An 18,583-nucleotide genomic window follows, 5' to 3' on the forward strand; every position below is an offset into this window, starting at 1 on the left:
TCTTGAAGACTGGGACTACCTGTGCTCTCTTCCAATCATTTGGAACCCTCCGTTCCTCCAGAGACTCGCGGTACACGGCTGTTAGAAGGGGGGCAAGTTCTTTCGCGTACTCTGTGTAGAATCGAATTGGTATCCCATCAGGTCCAGTGGACTTTCCTCTATTGAGTGATTCCAGTTGCTTTTCTATTCCTTGTACACTTATTTCGATGTCAGCCATTTTTTCGTTTGTGCGAGGATTTAGAGAAGGAACTGCAGTGCGGTCTTCCTCTGTGAAACAGCTTTGGAAAAAGGTGTTTAGTATTTCAGCTTTACGCGTGTCATCCTCTGTTTCAATGCCATCATCATCCCGTAGTGTCTGGATATGCTGTTTCGAGCCACTTACTGATTTAACGTAAGACCAGAACTTCCTAGGATTTTCTGTCAAGTCGGTACATAGAATTTTACTTTCGAATTCACTGAACGCTTCACGCGTAGCCCTCCTTACGCTAACTTTGACATCGTTTAGCTTCTGTTTGTCTGAGAGGTTTTGGCTGCGTTTAAACTTGGAGTGGAGCTCTCTTTGCTTTCGCAGTAGTTTCCTAACTTTGTTGTTGTACCACGGTGGGTTTTTCCCGTCCCTCACAGTTTTACTCGGCACGTACCTGTCTAAAACGCATTTTACGATTGCCTTGAACTTTTTCCATAAACACTCAACATTGTCAGTGTCGGAACAAAAATTTTCGTTTTGATCTGTTAGGTAGTCTGAAATCTGCCTTCTATTACTCTTGCTAAACAGATAAACCTTCCTCCCTTTTTTTATATTCCTATTAACTTCCATATTCAGGGATGCTGCAACGGCCTTATGATCACTGATTCCCTGTTCTGTACATACAGAGTCGAAAAGTTCGGGTCTGTTTGCTACTGCCCCGTCTCTAAAGAGAAAAGCGGTGCATTAGCTACAAAGTCCTTTAGCAAACGAAAACCAGAGCAGCCAGCCACAAATTCCTCTAACAAACAATTTACGCAGCCGTACTTCAGTTTGGCGCTGCAGCTGTCTTCATACTGCTGCCCACGTGTTTTTTTTAAAAAAAATACGAACTGTTACTCTAAATGTGTTTATACATAAAAATACCTCTGCTTTATCGAAACGCTGCAGTACTCTTAAAGTGTACCGTGTTATGTCTTAATGGTGGCTACCATGCTTGATAAATTTGCATTACTAGTGCACCTACACAATCACTGTATTGTATGGACGAAACCTACAACAGTTTGTAAATATTCGTGATCATGTCAATGAACAAACAATTTTGAAAATATTCTGTCTCTCGCGAGCAGAGATTACTAGTACACTTCCCTTGGTGTAATTTATTATTTAAGCGTTTATCAGCGTTTCGCGATAAACTTATCATCAGATGTATGCTATGAAAAATACAATATAAGACAAGATATTAAAATCCATACATATTAACAAAGCAATTTAACTGTGAAACGTATCTATTAAAGTCAATACAATGTTCTTGTCTCTGACTAATCCATTCCGAAACGCCATCTGTGCCGAAACTGGCTAGCTAGTACGGTATGGCACGTGTTAGAGCTGGAGGCGTTAGTCGCAGTATGCTTATGATAAAGGGCAAATATGCTAGATATTAAACACAGGAAATAAACTTAGTACATAAATTTCGACCAAAACGTTAAAATCGATGGTACACGGAAAAGACAAAATTACAAACAGCAGAATAAATATAAAACTAAAAAATGAGGGCGGAAGGGATCGGGGACACTTATTACGATTGCGAGGAACCACTGCCAGTTGATGGCCTAGTAGCAGGTAATGCTGTCACTAACGCCACCTGAAGGCAAAAATGTACCTTGTACCACATCGAACTGCCTTTGTCAGTTTAGGAAGCGACTATGTTACGGAATGGTGTAGCAACTGACAAGAACTTCGTACTCTTTTAACAGGTACTTTCTCAATTTGATTGCGTTGTGTGCATTGCGTGATTTTTAACATCTGATCATATACTGTTTGTTTCATACCACAGATCTGATGATGGGGTTACCTCGAAAAGAGTTACAGGATGATAAAATAAATGAAAATTATATTTGCGACCAGGACAAGTGTTTTAAGATTTATTGCCAAATATGATCTCCAGGTCTCGTGAGAGACCTTTTGTGGAAAGTGATAAAGCAGAGAGTAGTTTTTTCTAGAATCACACAGAGAATATGCTAGGTGCATCGTACTGACTAGCCTTTCTGTATGTCTGTGTAGCCTGAACACATAATTCATTCGACGAAATAGTAATTGGCTCCTTTGTCATTACGTTGATTACAATTCCAAAAGGTCAGAGAGTTCACCAGATATTGGAGACAAAATAATGTACACTAACATCGCGTCACAAGTTTATTCGCTCTCTTGCATAACGTATCAATACAGCAGTTTATGTGCCTGCCACCAAGGAGACCATAGTTCATTCATATTCACTGTTTCCGTGCAGACAATTATCTTAGCGACTTTGAACGCTACAGCTCAGCACAGAGGGAATCCTAGTGATCGTTTGTGAGAAAAATTACGATGAAATGAAGAAAGAAGAAATGTTAGAAGTCGTTGGAGACGGAGCACTTGCACCTCTCGCTAAGTATGGGGAAGGAACTGTGCTGCCTTACGCCGAATTATTTCTTTATTATTTTCGAATTTTGTTCGGAACAGATATTGCCGCTGAGTTGGTAGTTGTGCAGTCGCCACTTCAAAAGTGAGCACATCATCACCTCATTCTGTGCTGGGTAGGCAGATTCATTTATTCAGCTTTAGGTAGTAAATCAATGACGCAACATTTATTTGTAGCATGTCAGAAAATCTAATAAAGGGTATAGCAATCCTATTCTTTCGTTCGTACAGTGGCTGTTGGCCCATGGTGTTCTGAATTTTGTCCATGGTTCTGTGTAAGAGTGTCCTCGACTAGATATGTGAGATCTCAAAGACTCTGAAACAACTAAACTGTTGCCCTGAAGAGCGCATCATCCGCGTGATGAAGGTGCAATCAAGGAACGAATGGTTCCCTTGCATAGAGCCACTTGGCTTACCACATGGAAGAAGACTTTGAGTCTCTTGTATAGGAGTGGCTAATTGTTGAACTGGGTCCTGTGAAGGACGGCTGGTTTAGAGCTAAAATCACTTTCTAGACTTTCCAGAAGGTGGTAAGATCACTTTTCTTCAAGGTAGTAGTCGACTGAGTTATCTGGATTTCTTCGTATTAACTGAACTTCACCAGTTAGCATTACTTACCAGAATCTCGCGCTGCATACTGTATAGGCTACAGGTTCGACAAAAAATATTGGCCCAAAATTTTGGATGAGCGCAATGAAGATGACTTGTTTGATCCAATTGAGTATCGGCTGACGAAAGATAAACAGTTGCATGGATTTACGATTGAGAAGCATGCTACCCTGGCGTGTGTTCATTGGAGACAAGCAGAGGGTAATCAGTAAATGCAACAAAGTCGCTGGGCCCCAGGATCCTTTGTACTCCCACCCTACGATTTTTTGCTGGGTCATGTGGACTAAAGTAACCCTCAAACGTTAAGAGCTACACCAGGACACTGAAAACACTGCTGCTCCCGTTCCTCAAGCAGATATGTTACGCACGCCTCACAAATTGGCAAATCACAATCAACGCTGAACTGTCCCAGTGGGCAGTCATTTCCAGCGTAGTACGAGAAGCGTTTAGTAAGTAATACGACACAATTTTTGTTCTGTGCCAATGTCTGTCGAAAAAATGCGGAATTTATTGTGGGGCATCGTGGAGTATTCCCTCCACAGCCCCTATAATTTCCAATTGGTGGCGGCGCTATACGTAACCTTCGAAATGGCGTCTGTAACGGAGGTGAGCTCCAAGCAGAGAGTTTCTTTCGGCGAAAAATCAAAGTATCGTAGATATTCATAGGCGCTTGCCGACTGTCTGTGAAAATCTGACAGTGAACAAAAGCACGATGAGTCGTTGGGCGAGGCAAGTGTCAGCATCGCAACGAGGTCGCGCCAATCTGTCCGATCTCTCGCGTGCCGAGCGGACACTCTCATTCGAGGTGATCGACATATAACAATGAAACACCTCGCTGCTCAACTGGATGTCTCTGTTGGTAGTTGGTTCAAATGGCTCTGAGCACTATGGGACTTAACATCTATGGTCATCAGTCCCCAAGAACTTAGAACTACTTAAACCTAACTAACCTAAGGACATCACACAAAACCCAGTCATCGTTAGGCAGAGAAAATCCCCGACCCCGCCGGGAATCGAACCCGGGAACCCGGGCGCGGGAAGCGAGAACGCTACCGCACGACCACGAGCTGCGGACTTGTTGGTAGTGCTGACCCCCAGTGGGGGTACTAAAGGTGTGCCCATTGCGTTCCTCGCCGCCTAACAGGAGAAGGATTTCGCGGCTTCCATTTATTTGGCCGAATGAAGGATGCACTCCGTGGGAACCAGTAAGTGGATGCTGAGAAAGTCATTGAAGCAGCAAGACGTTGGCCCTGACGGCGACTTGTGGAGTGGTACCATGTGAGAGTACAGAGCCTCCCAGTAACGTGTTGTGCCGTAAGGCATCGCATTGAACGGAGCTTATTTTGAAAAGTAGTTCTTGTTGCAAAAAGAGTGGAGAACAATATGGTGGACTTGAATCCTGAATAAAACCAAACTGCTTTCAGAAAAAGTGTGTTGCATTACTTACTGAAATCCCCTCGTACCTAAGAACCCGTTTCTTAGGTAATTAACTAGAGTCTGTTTTATAGTGTCACTTGTAAACTTTTTCCAGGAGCTTTATTTGGAACACACTGTGGATTTACGACAGTTACTGGGTGTAGCGGAGTGGCTGCAGCGTGGCCACCTCCCGGCTGAAGTCGCTCTCCGGGTCCTCCAGCAGGTGGACGGCGTCCTCTACGAGGCGACGGCTGGCGTCGCGACGTGCCTCGCCCTTCTCCAGAACCTTCTCCAGCACCGCCCGCAGCTGCTCCGCCGCGCTCAGCTGCGACGTCCCCTCCAGCCAGCGTATCATCGCGTCAGAGAAACCCTGCGGCCACAGACATTGACACTGAGCCAGCGTGCAGCCGTGAACGTTAACGGAAAGCCACGCAAGAGAACTTTGTCGAAGATATACATCACATTCATAGAAGACTGGAATGTTACTATTTACTAGATGGGTACTGCTAAACGTGTGTGTTGCTATACTAATACTGTTGATGGAACCGTTTTTTTTTCCCTTTCTTTTTGTCAACCTTGCAATCAGGTCCATCTAATGCGCGAATATTTGTTCAGTTAGTGGCATTTTATATGATGTATGAATGAGTTTATACATACGAGGTGTGACGGATATAAGAACAGACATATTGACATGTGGTACCTTAACACATGCACACATCAGTGTGTTCGTTGTGTCTCTGTTTCTGGAAGATAGTTGGCCCCTGAATGCATGTCTGATTTCAGAATATCTGTATCGGCCTCAGCTTCCATATGATACTAGTTTCTGTAAATACTTAGGTCAGCCTGTGTGCTATAGCATTATATATGTATGGCAAAAGAGAGCAAAAACATCTACGTTAGTACACAAATTAATTAAAGAACTGAGCAACGCAAGCGCAAAGAAAAGTGAATAAACAAGTGTAGTAGTGTTTTCCACGTGTTTTCCTGCGATACTTCGCCTCAGGGACGTCCCTTCATTAGGTCCAGCACTAGTAGGACAATAAGAAAGAGAGCCATGCTATATTTTCATTACCACTCAACAAATCAAGGAAATGTTCATCAGCCATTAATTCCTGTATTTGCTATTGTAGAAATATTCCCTCCTTAGATTTTGCTACTCTGATCCTTGGAAACGTATCTTGCAAATACGTAAATCCATTCCTTTCACTAAGGTTTTCATAAGACTCAGTTCTTCGTGGAGGCAGACGAACATTTTTCGCGTCAGCAGGTGGAATCTTCTTCTCTCCACGTAGCAGGTTTTTCCGAGCGGGCCATTTTTTCCAAGAACAAAGTTTTCTTCTGTCTTACGTCCCATTCACATATAAAGCAGCAGTACTTTGTGTACCCGAGCTACAAGTCGAGCACAGTTGCAATAACCTCACGATCTCCACATATGCCATTTATATTGTATTGAATATGTGTGAAAAGCAGTTTAAAGTTCTCAGGTATCTGCTTAATGTTAACGGCAGGAACAATCGGAACAGAAGGCAATTTGTTACCATTGTGGAGAAGTATTGCTTTCAGACTATACACTCACTTTCATATCAGGAAAAAGATTCCTCTCTTTTAATCGTGAAGCTAGAAGATCAGCCTTTTGCTTAGACACTTTTAAATCACTAATAAGGTCGTTGAGATCCCTTCAGAAGAGAAAATAAAATTGGCTCATTTGATTCACAGAGAGGGTGTGTATGGAATGTTGAGTCTGGATACATATCTTCTTCTGTGTCTTATAGGTGTTCGTCACGTTGTCATCCTCACTCTTTGTCACATTCTCAGGAGGCAGTTTTCTTTGTTTTGGAGGTGATTTCAGCTATTTTTGCCTCACAGAAATAACAGTTTGTTGTGTGATCCATTGGTTCGGCCAGGTCATGGGGGCACCAAAGGACATGTGACGTGATGCTTTTAACCAGCTGGACGGGAGTGTAACACATGTCAAACAGCATATATGGGAGGGCCATTTTCTTGTCTTTCTCGCCAACCTTGCAACCAAAATAAAGTTCATAGCATTATCTATTTTAGACGATTAGTTTTCGTTTTTGTGATTTCAGAGTGAACTCACCACAGATATAACGAAATGAATTGGGTTATTTATACAAGTACTAGGCATTTCTTCTTCTGAATTCACGCAACACACAAACCTTCACGAACCTGCAGGAACTCAGCTCACAAGGTCAGAGCTCCCTCACTACTGAGGCTGATGCGACAAACACAGTGCGCTGCAATACAGAGTGAACTTCACTCATCGACCTCTTTCGTGTCCTAGTGGTGAATGTCGGAAATGAGGGTCACGTATGGAATTCCTTGCACATCTTTCCATTTTTTACTAACAATTACATCTGCAATAAATGAATGCAAATTAATTAAACAATACCAAAGCAACCAATGTGCAGCATTTTCAAGTTCTTTTATAGATAGAGGAAAAAGTACTGAGCCCGACAGGCTAAATCGGATTTCATTTTAGAATTCAGTAATTCTATACTAAGAAAACAATTCAAATTCCTTGTGACAGAAATGCTGTTGACCTTTGTATGTACACAGGAAAATTGACACACTCTGACTCCACAGAGTGAAATTATTTAATACTAACACGGAAAAGGGAGTACTATTGTTTTGATCACTTCACTTTTAAAGGTATTTGGGTTTTAAACGTTTGCTTTCTACTCTTCCACGCACAACATAACTCCATGCTTTCCACTCATTTGTCAGCACAGCTTTCCTTTTCTTCAGTTGTACATCCCCCGCGAAGGAAACATAAAGAAGTGAACAAAGTTCTAGCCACATTGAATGCAATACGTTTATTTAACATATATGCAATGATACAGTTTGTAGTTTTTTCTGTCTCATGAAAGACGATTTACACAACAGAATACCCTGAGCGAGTAGAGATGGGACATTCATTTTCATAGGACAAGGACATTATTACGTTCTGCAGAAATGATTAGCATTTCAGACACCGTAGTTAACTACGCGCCCTGTTGCCTAGTAGACACAGGGTCCGCCATGGACCCTGATATCTTGTTCCGTGCGCAGTGGTATCGACGCGTATAAAACGCGAATGACGTCCTGAGGTATGGCCATCGATGCTGCTTCCACCTGGTTCCAAAATTTGTCTGTGGTGGTTGGCATTGGCAACTTGTTACACCATATCCCATACACTTTCGACTGGCCATAAGCCTGGTTATCTGGTGGGCCAGGACAAAGAGTTGACACCCAGTGATACCAAGATGGCACGAGTTCATGAAGGAACATGTGATCGTTCGTTGTTGAAAAATGGTGTCTGAGATATTGTGCAGAAAGCGTATGGCTGCGGGTCGCAGGATGTCTTTCATGTAGGTCATGCTGGTCACAGCGCCCTGGACACCCACCAACTATGGTTTGTTGTTCTACCCAATAGCACCCTACATCATAAGACCTTGAGTTGGTGTTTTATGTCTTGTGCGAATACAGTCCCTGTGATGCCGCTTCCCCTGTCTTGGGCAAACCAAATTGCTGTCATCATTTTCAAACAAACAGAAACTACGTCCAAAGCACTATCTGACGCCATTCCTGTCCCCAGTGAAGTCGTTGTATACATCATTGCCGTGTAGCATGTTTCAGCACATTCGTCAAAGGTAGAACGACGCCCGCGGAACCCAAGCCGTAACAAATGGCGATGGACTGTCAGAATGAGATGTTTATCTTCTCGGGGGGGTGGTCTGGTTGGTGCGACCTGACCCATTTCGTTGTGATCCACGGCCTTCCGTGAACAATTTTGCACGCACCCGTTGCACTGTCGAAACATTTAGACCCACACGAGCGGCAGTTTCGTGGATGAATGTATCACATTTTCTTGTGCCAATAATGCGAACTTTTTCAAAATCACTGACTTGACGCTACGGTCCACACTTACGTCTGCGACGCATCCTGCACGTCTGCTCAAGTGACACTGATTCATTACCTTCGGTTTATAGCGACAACGAGAGCCGCAGCCACATTTTACCAGTAGCTGGTGTTGCGGCGCAATATCGATGTTGAGCTTGGTTCAAATGCTAATCGTTTCTGCAGAACTTACTAAGGTACAGGTCCTGTGAAGATGAAGGTCCTATCTCCAGTCTTCAGGGTGTTTTGGTTTTCTGATCATAAGTTTATTTTAAACTGCTTATAACTATTTGTACCATGTCTGATCATAATTATTATGTCCAGCGTTAATACAACTGTAATTGAAGGATACGTGCCCTTTAATAAACAATGTACTACAAAGCATTGAGCAGGCCAGTATTCGAAAATAACGAAAGAAGAATTCACCATGGCCCTGACTCGAACTCTCGAACCCGGTGTTGTAATGCTAAATTCTACTCACTGCAGTGACTAGGCACCACATATACACAATGCAATGACTGGACAACACACTTTACATCGCAGAACGAATACACTTGTCCTACATGTGATAACATTACTACCAAATTACATTTCTTTGAGGTCCATTTTCTGTCGAAAATATGAATTGAACCAAATTTTGTTAGTCATCTGGGCCAGAGTTAATATTTCGCTCTGCAGCGAGCATTGATGTGAAACTTCCTGGCAGATTAAAACTGTGTCCTGGACTACGACTCGAACTGGGGATCTTCGTCTTTCGCTAGTAAGTGGTTTATCAACTGAGCTACCGAAGCAGGACAAGGTCGCGAGTTCGAATCTCCATCCGGCACACAGTTTTAATTTGCCAGGCCGTTTGCTATCAGCGCTTACACCACTGATTATGGAAACATCCCCCAGGTTGTTGCTAGGAAACTGGAAATTTGTGGTAAGGTCTCATGGGACCAAACTGCTAAGGTCATCGGTCCATAAGCTTATACACTACTTAATCTGACTTAAACTAAGGGCAACACACACACCCTGCCCGAGGGAGGACTGGAACCTCCGACGGGGGAGCCGCACGGACCGTGACAAGGCGCCCCCGACCGTACGGCTACCCCGCGCTGCCGGTTGTTGCTAGGCCTTGTCTCTTCAACATCCTTTGTTCTACGAATGCTGGTCCGCAAGTTCCTCAGGAGACATCTATGAATTTTGGAAATTATATCATCTCGGACACATCGTGTTTCACAAGGGTGAACTTATTGATCCTGAGTTGGCCGTCTGACATTTGACAATTCTAGCACGCACCATCATGCTTGTGAGTCAAATTAGCTTTGCCAGGCCAGTGAACGTGTGCACCTCACACTGAAATCTGCCGGGATTTCAGGGCCCTGATACAGAAGTTCCCCACCGTCTAATAATCAGAACGCAAGCCCACGTATTCTGCAAATGTTCGTGGACGCGTCAGAACATTGCAGCTGCCGCAGCGCGTCGCTTCTCGCCCACATTGCCGCTGTCACCTGAATCCAGGTCAAAGGGTAAAGTAGTGCTGCACAGGCGTAGGGGTGATAAATGACATTCCCGGCTCCCTGTTCTCCAGGGAACCATAGTTTCTGGTGGACTTGTTCATAGTTGATTCCATTTGAATAGAATTGGGCCTCAGAGTGGATTCATAAAAAAAGTCAATTTGCGTTGTAAAAGGGATTAACTCACGGGAGAATCTGTATAGCTTCTACCCCAATGATTGTTTTGCCAAACTAGCAACATCCCTTTTCTGATTTGTGTTTTTCGTTCTTTTTTGTAAGATACATCAGCTTGCTAAAATCATAAAAGAATTAATCAAAACTTGACATTATTTTTGTAAACTTAAATACGCCACGAAACTTCCTGGCAGATTAAAACTGTGTGCCCGACCGAGACTCGAACTCGGGACCTTTGCAGGAGAGCTTCTGTAAGGTTTGGAAGGCAGGAGACGAGGTACTGGTAGAAGTAAAGCTGTGAGTACCGGGCTTGAATCGTGCATCGGTAGCTCAGTTGGTAGAGCACTTGCCCGCGAAAGGCAAAGGTCCCGAGTTCGAGTCTCGGTCGGGCACACAGTTTTAATCTGCCAGGAAGTTTCATATCAGCGCACACTCCGCTGCAGAGTGAAAATCTCATTCTTAAATACGCCACTGTTCGCAATTGTTCACTGTTTTTATTTTATTGTGGCGATACGTGGGAGCACCGACAATTCAAGGTTCAATGTTATCAAATAAGTTGATCTGATTGTTATTTTGAGCTCCAAAAACAAAAGTGCCACGAGAAAATTCACTAATTTCATATATGAAAATTGAGGCTGAAGCTCATGATTTTAAGTTATAGAATATAATGCTTTTCTTTATGTAAATATAATAACATTTACCATCACTAGGACATACATTTATGATAAAGCAGACGACAGCTTGCAATATATCGGTGATACTTATTTCCCCGCTATATCGATATCGAAATGCCAGTATTGAGTGCAGACATTTTTATTTTTATTATATTTTTTTGCGATTTTCGGTAAATATATGAAATTATTCTTTGAAACTGAAGTATAACATACTTTTGCTTTCGCTGTGTGAAGGAGTTTTACTACATTCTGCGCTCCCGCGAAGTCAATCTTTCTCTTCGTGTGTGAACAAGAATAGGTGGCACAAAGAAGAAGTCCGGTTGCACATGGGTTGCCGGTGTGGATGGAATAACAAGATGTACGATGTGGAGAAATAGCGCACCAGTTGCATTACAAAAATTTTTTTCAGTGCAACTAGTGTGCTATTTCTTCACATCGGCACTCTTCAGAAGCAGTTGCTGCAAAAGATGACAATAAGCTAAAAGGCCAATATTGGTTTTTGCGGTGGGCGGAGACCTGTGAGGGGATGTGCCGACGTAATCGGCTCTCGGCGCTGCCAACGGAAACGGCAACGTTTAACTTCAACACGCAGTTTTGACACTACAGTTTACTACGTACGTCTGACGAAACCGGACGACGGACCCATCGGAAACTTTTCATTGTGCCATTTACATGCAATTATCATTGTTAGCAAAGTGGTTATCGCCAAGCTTCAATGTGCATCGTTTCCCTTTTAATTTTTGCTCTAAGGGGGATGAGCGGGTAGATAGTTTGTTGATGGCATATATATATATTTTTTGAATCATCAGTCTGTTGACTAGTATGATACGACCCGCCACGAATTCCTCTCCTATGCCAATCTCTTTTACCCCTGCGTAGCAGCGTGGTCTGAGGCGCATTGCCACGGTTTTCACGCCCCCCCCCCCTCCCATCGGAGGTTCGAGTCCTCCCGCGGGCCTGGGTGTGTGCGTTGTCTTTAGCGTAAGTTAGCTTAAGTTAGATTAAGTTGTGTTTAAGCCTAGTGACCGATGACCTCAGCAGTGTGGTCCCATAGGAACTTACACTAAATCAACGTAACATTTGCAACCTACATCCTCAATTATTTGCTGGATATATTCCACTCTTCTTCTACAGCTTTGCCCTCTACAGTTCCCTCTAGTACCATGGAAGTCATTATCTGATGCCTTAACAATTGTCCTATCATCCTGTCCCCTGTCAGTGTTTTCTACATATCCCTTTCCTCCCTCATTCCTTATCTTATGAGTTCACCTGATTTACAACATCCGCCTATAGCAACACATCTCAACTGCTTCGATTCTCTTCTGTTCCAGTTCTCCGACAGTTCATGTTTCACTACCCTACAAAGCTGTCCTGCAAACGTAGACTCTCAGAAATTTCTTCCTAAAATTAAGGTCTACGTTTGATACTAAGGGGATGGAATGCCCTTTTTGCCAGTGTTATTCTGCATTTGTTGTCCTCCTTGCTCCGTCCGTTATTGATTATTTTGCAGCTTAACTTCATCTACTTGGTTACCATTCAATCCTGATGTTAACTTTCTCGATGTTCACATTTCTGTTACTTCTCATTACTTTCATCTTTCTTCAGTTTAGCCGGCCGGTGTTTACGATCGGTTCTAGGCGCTTCAGTGTGGAACCGCGCGACCGCTACGGTCCTAGGTTCGAATCCTGCCTCGGGCATGGATGTGTGTGATGTCCTTAGGTTAGTTAGGTTTAAGTAGTTCTAAGTTCTAGGGGACTGATGACCATATAAGTTAAGTCCCATAGTGCTCATAGCCGTTTGAACCATTTTTCTTCAGTTTACTCTCAATTCACATTCTGTACACATTATAATTTTCTTCCTGTTCAAGAGAGCATGTAATTCTTCTTCACTTCCATTCAGGATAGTAATGTCATCAGCGAATCGTATCACTGATATCTTTTCACCCTGAATTCTAATCGCACTCCTCAACCTTTCTTTTATTTCGATAATTTGTTGATGCACAGAATATCTAATAATAAATCAATATTAACTTTTTCGAAATATCGGTGACCGATAATGATACTATATATAGCGGAGTAACTATATTTTTAAAAATATGAATGAAACTTTCCTGCAGATTAAAACTGGTCTTGAGACTGGGATTCGGAACTCAATTTTCGTCACGCACACAGAAACACCAAATCATCCCACAGATGATATTTTCCGTGGGATTGAAGGTTCGCCGATTCGTGATTTGGGGAGAGTGGAGAGCAGTTTTTTTGCCATCTCGTATCTAGATAACCTTCTGAAAGAATTTTACATATTTAGTCATTGCCTTTACCTGTTATCAATTTTATTGCTCGTCCCATTTTTAAGGTAATTATTCCTTGATGCAGTAGCAGATTCCCCACTAAACTGTCCATTTTTGTGATAAAGGTTTTCACAGACCTCCTCACCTATTATGTTTTGTACTTCTTCATAGGTCCACTTAGGTTTAAACCTTCTTAGACAGCAACCATTTGAAATAATTCGGCCAGCAAAGGTGGCCGAGTGGTTCTAGGCGCTACAGTCTGGAACCGCGCGACCGCTACGGTCGCAGGTTCGAATCCCGCCTCGGGCATGTGTGTGTGTGTGATGTCCTTAGGTTAGTTAGGTTTAAATAGTTCTAAGATCTAGGGGACTGATGACCTCAGAAGTTAAGTCTCATAGTGCTCAGAGCCATTTTTTTGAAATAATTCCATTTTCTTTCTGGCCATGTCTCACTGTTAAGCGCGATGTGCCCTCTACGTAAACGTTCAGAAACATCTTACACGGCTCCAGAGTCATTAGAGCGATCACTGCTTCATCACCTTGGCCATTCTGTGTAGTATTATTTCCTAGGTATGATAATTTGTTTCATTTCGCCTGCTACTGGCTTTATATTAAGCAAGTCGACATTCTCTTGCCGCTGAACTGCATAACTTTCCTGTTTTTTTTGTTTAATACACTGCCTGACGACAAATTGAAGCACCCATAAGTGGGAGAGGAAACGATGCTTGACGGATTGAGAGGCTATGTGATAGCAAAATCCACTTGTCATTATGACATCGCACCCAGTCTGACATGAATGCCTGTTCTGATTCGGTTGGTAAGAATGTCGTAAGGCCGTCATATCATCTCCTGAGACAAGCTGACGCACAAATGTTGCAACTGGTCCTTGATATCCTCGATACTCGCAACGCTTCAGAGTTGACGTACAAACTGGTCATACATTTTCTAGCGGCGTCAGATCTGGGGATCTCCCAGGACCACGGAAGTAGCTCAGCATCACTCATACAGTTCTTTAAGATGGATGTGAAGTATGGGCAGGCATTGCCACCACCAGCATACTCTAGCATGAGAGGTAATATATGAAGACGCGTACTGCTGGGCCGTCGGAGTTCCCTCAGTCACTAAGTCACGACCTGAAACCATACCCGATTGCTACTCATACCATGACGCCACGAGTAACGTGGTGCCTCTCCAAACATTGGAAGAACCGGACCCCATCCCAGGTAACTGCCACAATAGATGATGATATCCATGGTAGTGCTGACCACGATTCATAGCTAAACACAACGCGACGCCACTAACCTGCAGTCCATGCTTCCCGGTTATGCTTCAAATGGCTCTGAGGACTATGGGACTTAACTTCTATGGTCATCAGTCCCCTAGAACTTCGAACTACTTAAAAATAACCAACCTATAGACATCACACACATCCATGCCCGAGGCAGCATTCGAACCTGCGACCGTAGCGGTCACGCGGTTCCAAACTGTAGCGCCTAGAAACGCTCGGCCACCGCGGCCGTTTGTGTGGCGATGTTAACGGAACCCAAAGCATTGGATAGTCATTCCTTAGTCCGACTACAAATAATTTCCGAGTAATAGTGCGGGATGACATGAAATACTGCATCGTATCTGTTACTTAAGATGTCAGGTACGGATGTGAAGGGCTTACGATGTGCATAAGTACAATACGATGGTCCTTTCTTACGTTGGTCAAACGTAGTCGACCGGAACATTGACGAGTATGAGTACCAAAATGTTCCCGTGCGGTCTAATATGGGGCCGCTGTGACATCCAAACGCTCGACAAATCTGGATACTGCACTATTGGACTAGCCCACCAAAGAGACACCCGCAACGAGGTCTCTTTCAAACTCTGCCAGTTTCTGATAACACTTTATGTATGTATGAGTACATATCCATGTCCTTCACAGTAATCACTGAGCCGGCCGCGGTGGTCTCGCGGTTAAGGCGCTCAGTCCGAAACCGCGCGACTGCTTCGGTCGCAGGTTCGAATCCTGCCTCGGGCATGCATGTGTGTGATGTCCTTAGGTTAGTTAGGTTTAACTAGTTCTAAGGTCTAGGGGACTGATGACCACAGAAGTTAAGTCCCATAGTGCTCAGAGCCATTTGAACCATTTTTTTAGTAATCACTGACGCAGTTCACACCCCTTATACTAGGTGTGATCAAAAAGTAACTGGAATTTTTATTTACTTTTTTGAAGAACCTTTGTTTATTCATCAGCATTAAATTTGTTCGCTTCAAAGTAATCCCTTTCAGATATAATACACTCGTGCCAGCGCTTTTTCCAATCTTGCAAGCACTTCTGGAACTGACTTTTCGTTATGATATTCATTTCTTTCAGCGATTCTGTTTTCATCTCATCAATCGTGGCAAAACGACATCCTGCATAGTTCTCTGCAGCCTCGGGAATAGAACGAAGTCGTAGAGGGCCACGTCCGGAGAATACGGTGGTGGAGGCAACACAATGATTTCCCTGTCTGTTTTTCTCTTCCCTAAGAAATCACGAACAAGCATTGAGGTGTGAGCGGGAGCACTGTCGCGATGCAATTTCCACGAGTGGTGTTGCCACGGTTCTGGTCGTTTTCTTCGGACTGCTTCACGCAAATGGCGCATAATTTCCAGATAGTATTCCTTATTGACTATAGGATGACATAAGGCGGGGACTAGTGATACACTACCCCGTTTTAATCGATGAAAACATGAGAATATTCAGACAAGATTGAACTTGTCGAATTTTTTTCCGTCTTGGCTCTCCAGGCAATTTGAGTTAGGATGTTTGGACCTTGATTTCGACGTCATACTCATGTTTCGTCAGCTGTTACAAACTGTTCTGAAGTTACGGACCGCTGGCAACTTCATTCAGCAATTCCTGACCGATGTCTACACGATGTCATTACCGGTCGAAATTCAACAATTTCGGAACAAACTTCGCCACTACACGTTTCTTGCCCAAAACATCCGAAAAAATTGCTTGGCATAAGCCAAAGGATAAGCCAGCATCATCAGCAATCATATTACTTACTTATTCCACATTGTCGTCAGTAACTGATGTGCTAGGGCGTTCAGGGCGGTCTTCTAGACCCTCTTTTAAGCGTTTATACCACTCGTAAACTTGTCTTCCTGACAGTAGATCGCTAAAAGCGACAGTCAACATTCCCAATGCGCTGCTGCACTTTGCTCCATTTTTGCAGTAAAATGTAAAGAAAATTCTTTAATCCATCTTTTTAGAAAGTAAAATTCCCGCCGAAAATTGGAGACCGGTCGGTGTGGCCGAGCAGTTCTAGGCGTTTCAGTCGGAACCGCGCTGCTGCTACGGTCGCAGGTTCGAATCCTGCCGCAGGCATGGATGTGTGTGATGTCCTTAGGTTGGTTAGGTTTAAGCCGTTTTAAGTCTAGGGGACTTATGAGCTCAGATGTTAAGGCCCATAGAGCTTAGACGCAGTTGAACCATTCGAAAACTCGAAAACATATGTAACCTTTTATACTGTCAACATAAAACTATATATTCAAGACAGACGACAATGCAAACATACGCCAGGAGCTTATGTACAGAGGGGCAAAAATATTTTGAAAATTTGATGTATATCTACATCTACATCTACATCTACATCTACATGATTACTCTGCAATTCACATTTAAGTGCTTGGCAGATTGTTCGTCGAACCACAGTCATACTATCTCTCTACCATTCCACTCCCGAACAGCGCGCGGGAAAAACAAACACCTAAACTTTTCTGTAAGAGCTCTGATTTCTCTTATTTTGATGATCATTCCTACCTATGAAGGTTGGGCTCAACAAAATATTTTCGCATTCGGAAGAGAAAGTTGGTGACTGAAATTTCGTAAATAGATCTCGCCGCGACGAAAAACGTCTTTGCTTTAATGACTTCCATCCCAACTCGCGTATCATATCTGCCACACTCTCTCCCCTATTACGTGATAATAAAAAACGAGCTGCCTTTTTTTGCACCCTTTCGATGTCCTCCGTCAATCCCACCTGGTAAGAATCCCACACCGCGCAGCAATATTCTAACAGAGGACGGACGAGTGTAGTGTAAGCTGTCTCTTTAGTGGACTTGTTGCATCTTCTAAGTGTCCTGCCAATGAAACGCAACCTTTGGCTCGCCTTCCACACAATATTATCTATGTGGTCTTTCCAACTGAAGTTGTTCGTAATTTTAACACCCAGGTACTTAGTTGAATTGACAGCCTTGAGAATTGTATTTATCGAGTAATCGAATTCCAACGGATTTCTTTTGGAACTCATGTGGATCACCTCAGACTTTCCGTTATTTAGCGTCAACTGCTACCTGCCACACCATACAGCAATCTTTTCTAAATCGCTTTGCAACTGATACTGGTCTTCGGATGACCTTACTAGACGGAAAATTACAGTATCTGCGAACAATCTAAGAGAACTGCTCAGATTGTCACCCAGGTCATTTATATAGATCAGGAACAGCAGAGGTCCCACGACGCTTCCCTGGAGAACACCTGATATCACTTCAGTTTTCCTCGATTATTTGCCGTATATTACTACGAACTGCGATCTTCCTGACAGGAAATCACGAATCAAATTCCGCGAAATTAAAAAAGGTCCGTTACTTTTTTATCACAACTTGTACACCCTGCCAGGCGTTCCAGCAACAGTAAATACGAACGACGCTAATGCATACAGGTGACTTTTCTACCCGTCAAAGGGAGTGGCAGCTCTGTACATGTACGAAGGTACACTGACATCCGCCCATTTCTTGTCGGTACTTCACTTTTTTTTATGGGTAGTGTATAAATGTCATGTGGCATGCTGAGCTAATATGAGGATGTGTGTCAGTGAGAGCTGCAAGTGAGCAGGGAGTGCGGAGGCAGCGGCTGACCTCGGCCTTGGCGACGCTCTGCCTTCGCGCCTCGCCGCTCAGCACGCCGTGCAGCTCCTGCAGCCGCTTCCTGGCCGCAGACTCCTTCTGCCTGTGCGCCGCCCCCGCGCTCTGAGCAGAGCCTGCCGGCGGTGGGAGGCCGGCGCCGGCGGGGCCGCGCGGCAGCAGGTTCACTCCCTCAGACAGCGGGCCCGGCGGGGCGGGGGTGGTCGCCTCCGGTGTTGCACCTGAAGGACACACAAGGCCGCGTTCATACTGACGGCACAGCCACGGCGGTTCTGCCGCTCGACGGAACAAATGAAATATGACAGACTACTGAAATGTGACAATCTTGTGGTTGAGCCACTGAAATACACAATTGAAACACAAAACTGTCGTGGCACTGAGCAGCTGAAATACGTGACTATTGTGCGGTTGACCTACTGAAATACGTTGTCTTGGAGCTGACCCACTGGGTAGAGCCACTGAAATACGCGACTATTATA

General features: G+C 43.8%; 1 protein-coding gene and 1 long non-coding RNA gene across 2 annotated transcripts in view; both read right to left on the bottom strand.

Annotated features, from left to right (window-relative positions):
* Nucleotides 1-4,768: 4,768 nt before the first annotated feature.
* LOC124545611 lies at nt 4,769-18,275 on the bottom strand (the record flags this gene model as incomplete). The annotated part of the gene is made up of 2 exons (XM_047124559.1): nt 4,769-5,039; nt 18,099-18,275. Coding segments are annotated over 2 exons (396 nt in total), but the record flags the coding sequence as incomplete, so codon positions are not given.
* Nucleotides 18,276-18,583, bottom strand: part of LOC124546012 — a 49,714-nt gene continuing 49,406 nt past the window's right edge. The window contains exon 3 of the long non-coding RNA XR_006967655.1: nt 18,276-18,325. This is a non-coding gene — a long non-coding RNA (uncharacterized LOC124546012). The remainder of the gene's footprint in view (nt 18,326-18,583) is intronic.

Source organism: Schistocerca americana, chromosome 8, assembly GCF_021461395.2.
Source record: "Schistocerca americana isolate TAMUIC-IGC-003095 chromosome 8, iqSchAmer2.1, whole genome shotgun sequence".
Lineage (NCBI taxonomy): Eukaryota > Metazoa > Arthropoda > Insecta > Orthoptera > Acrididae > Schistocerca > Schistocerca americana.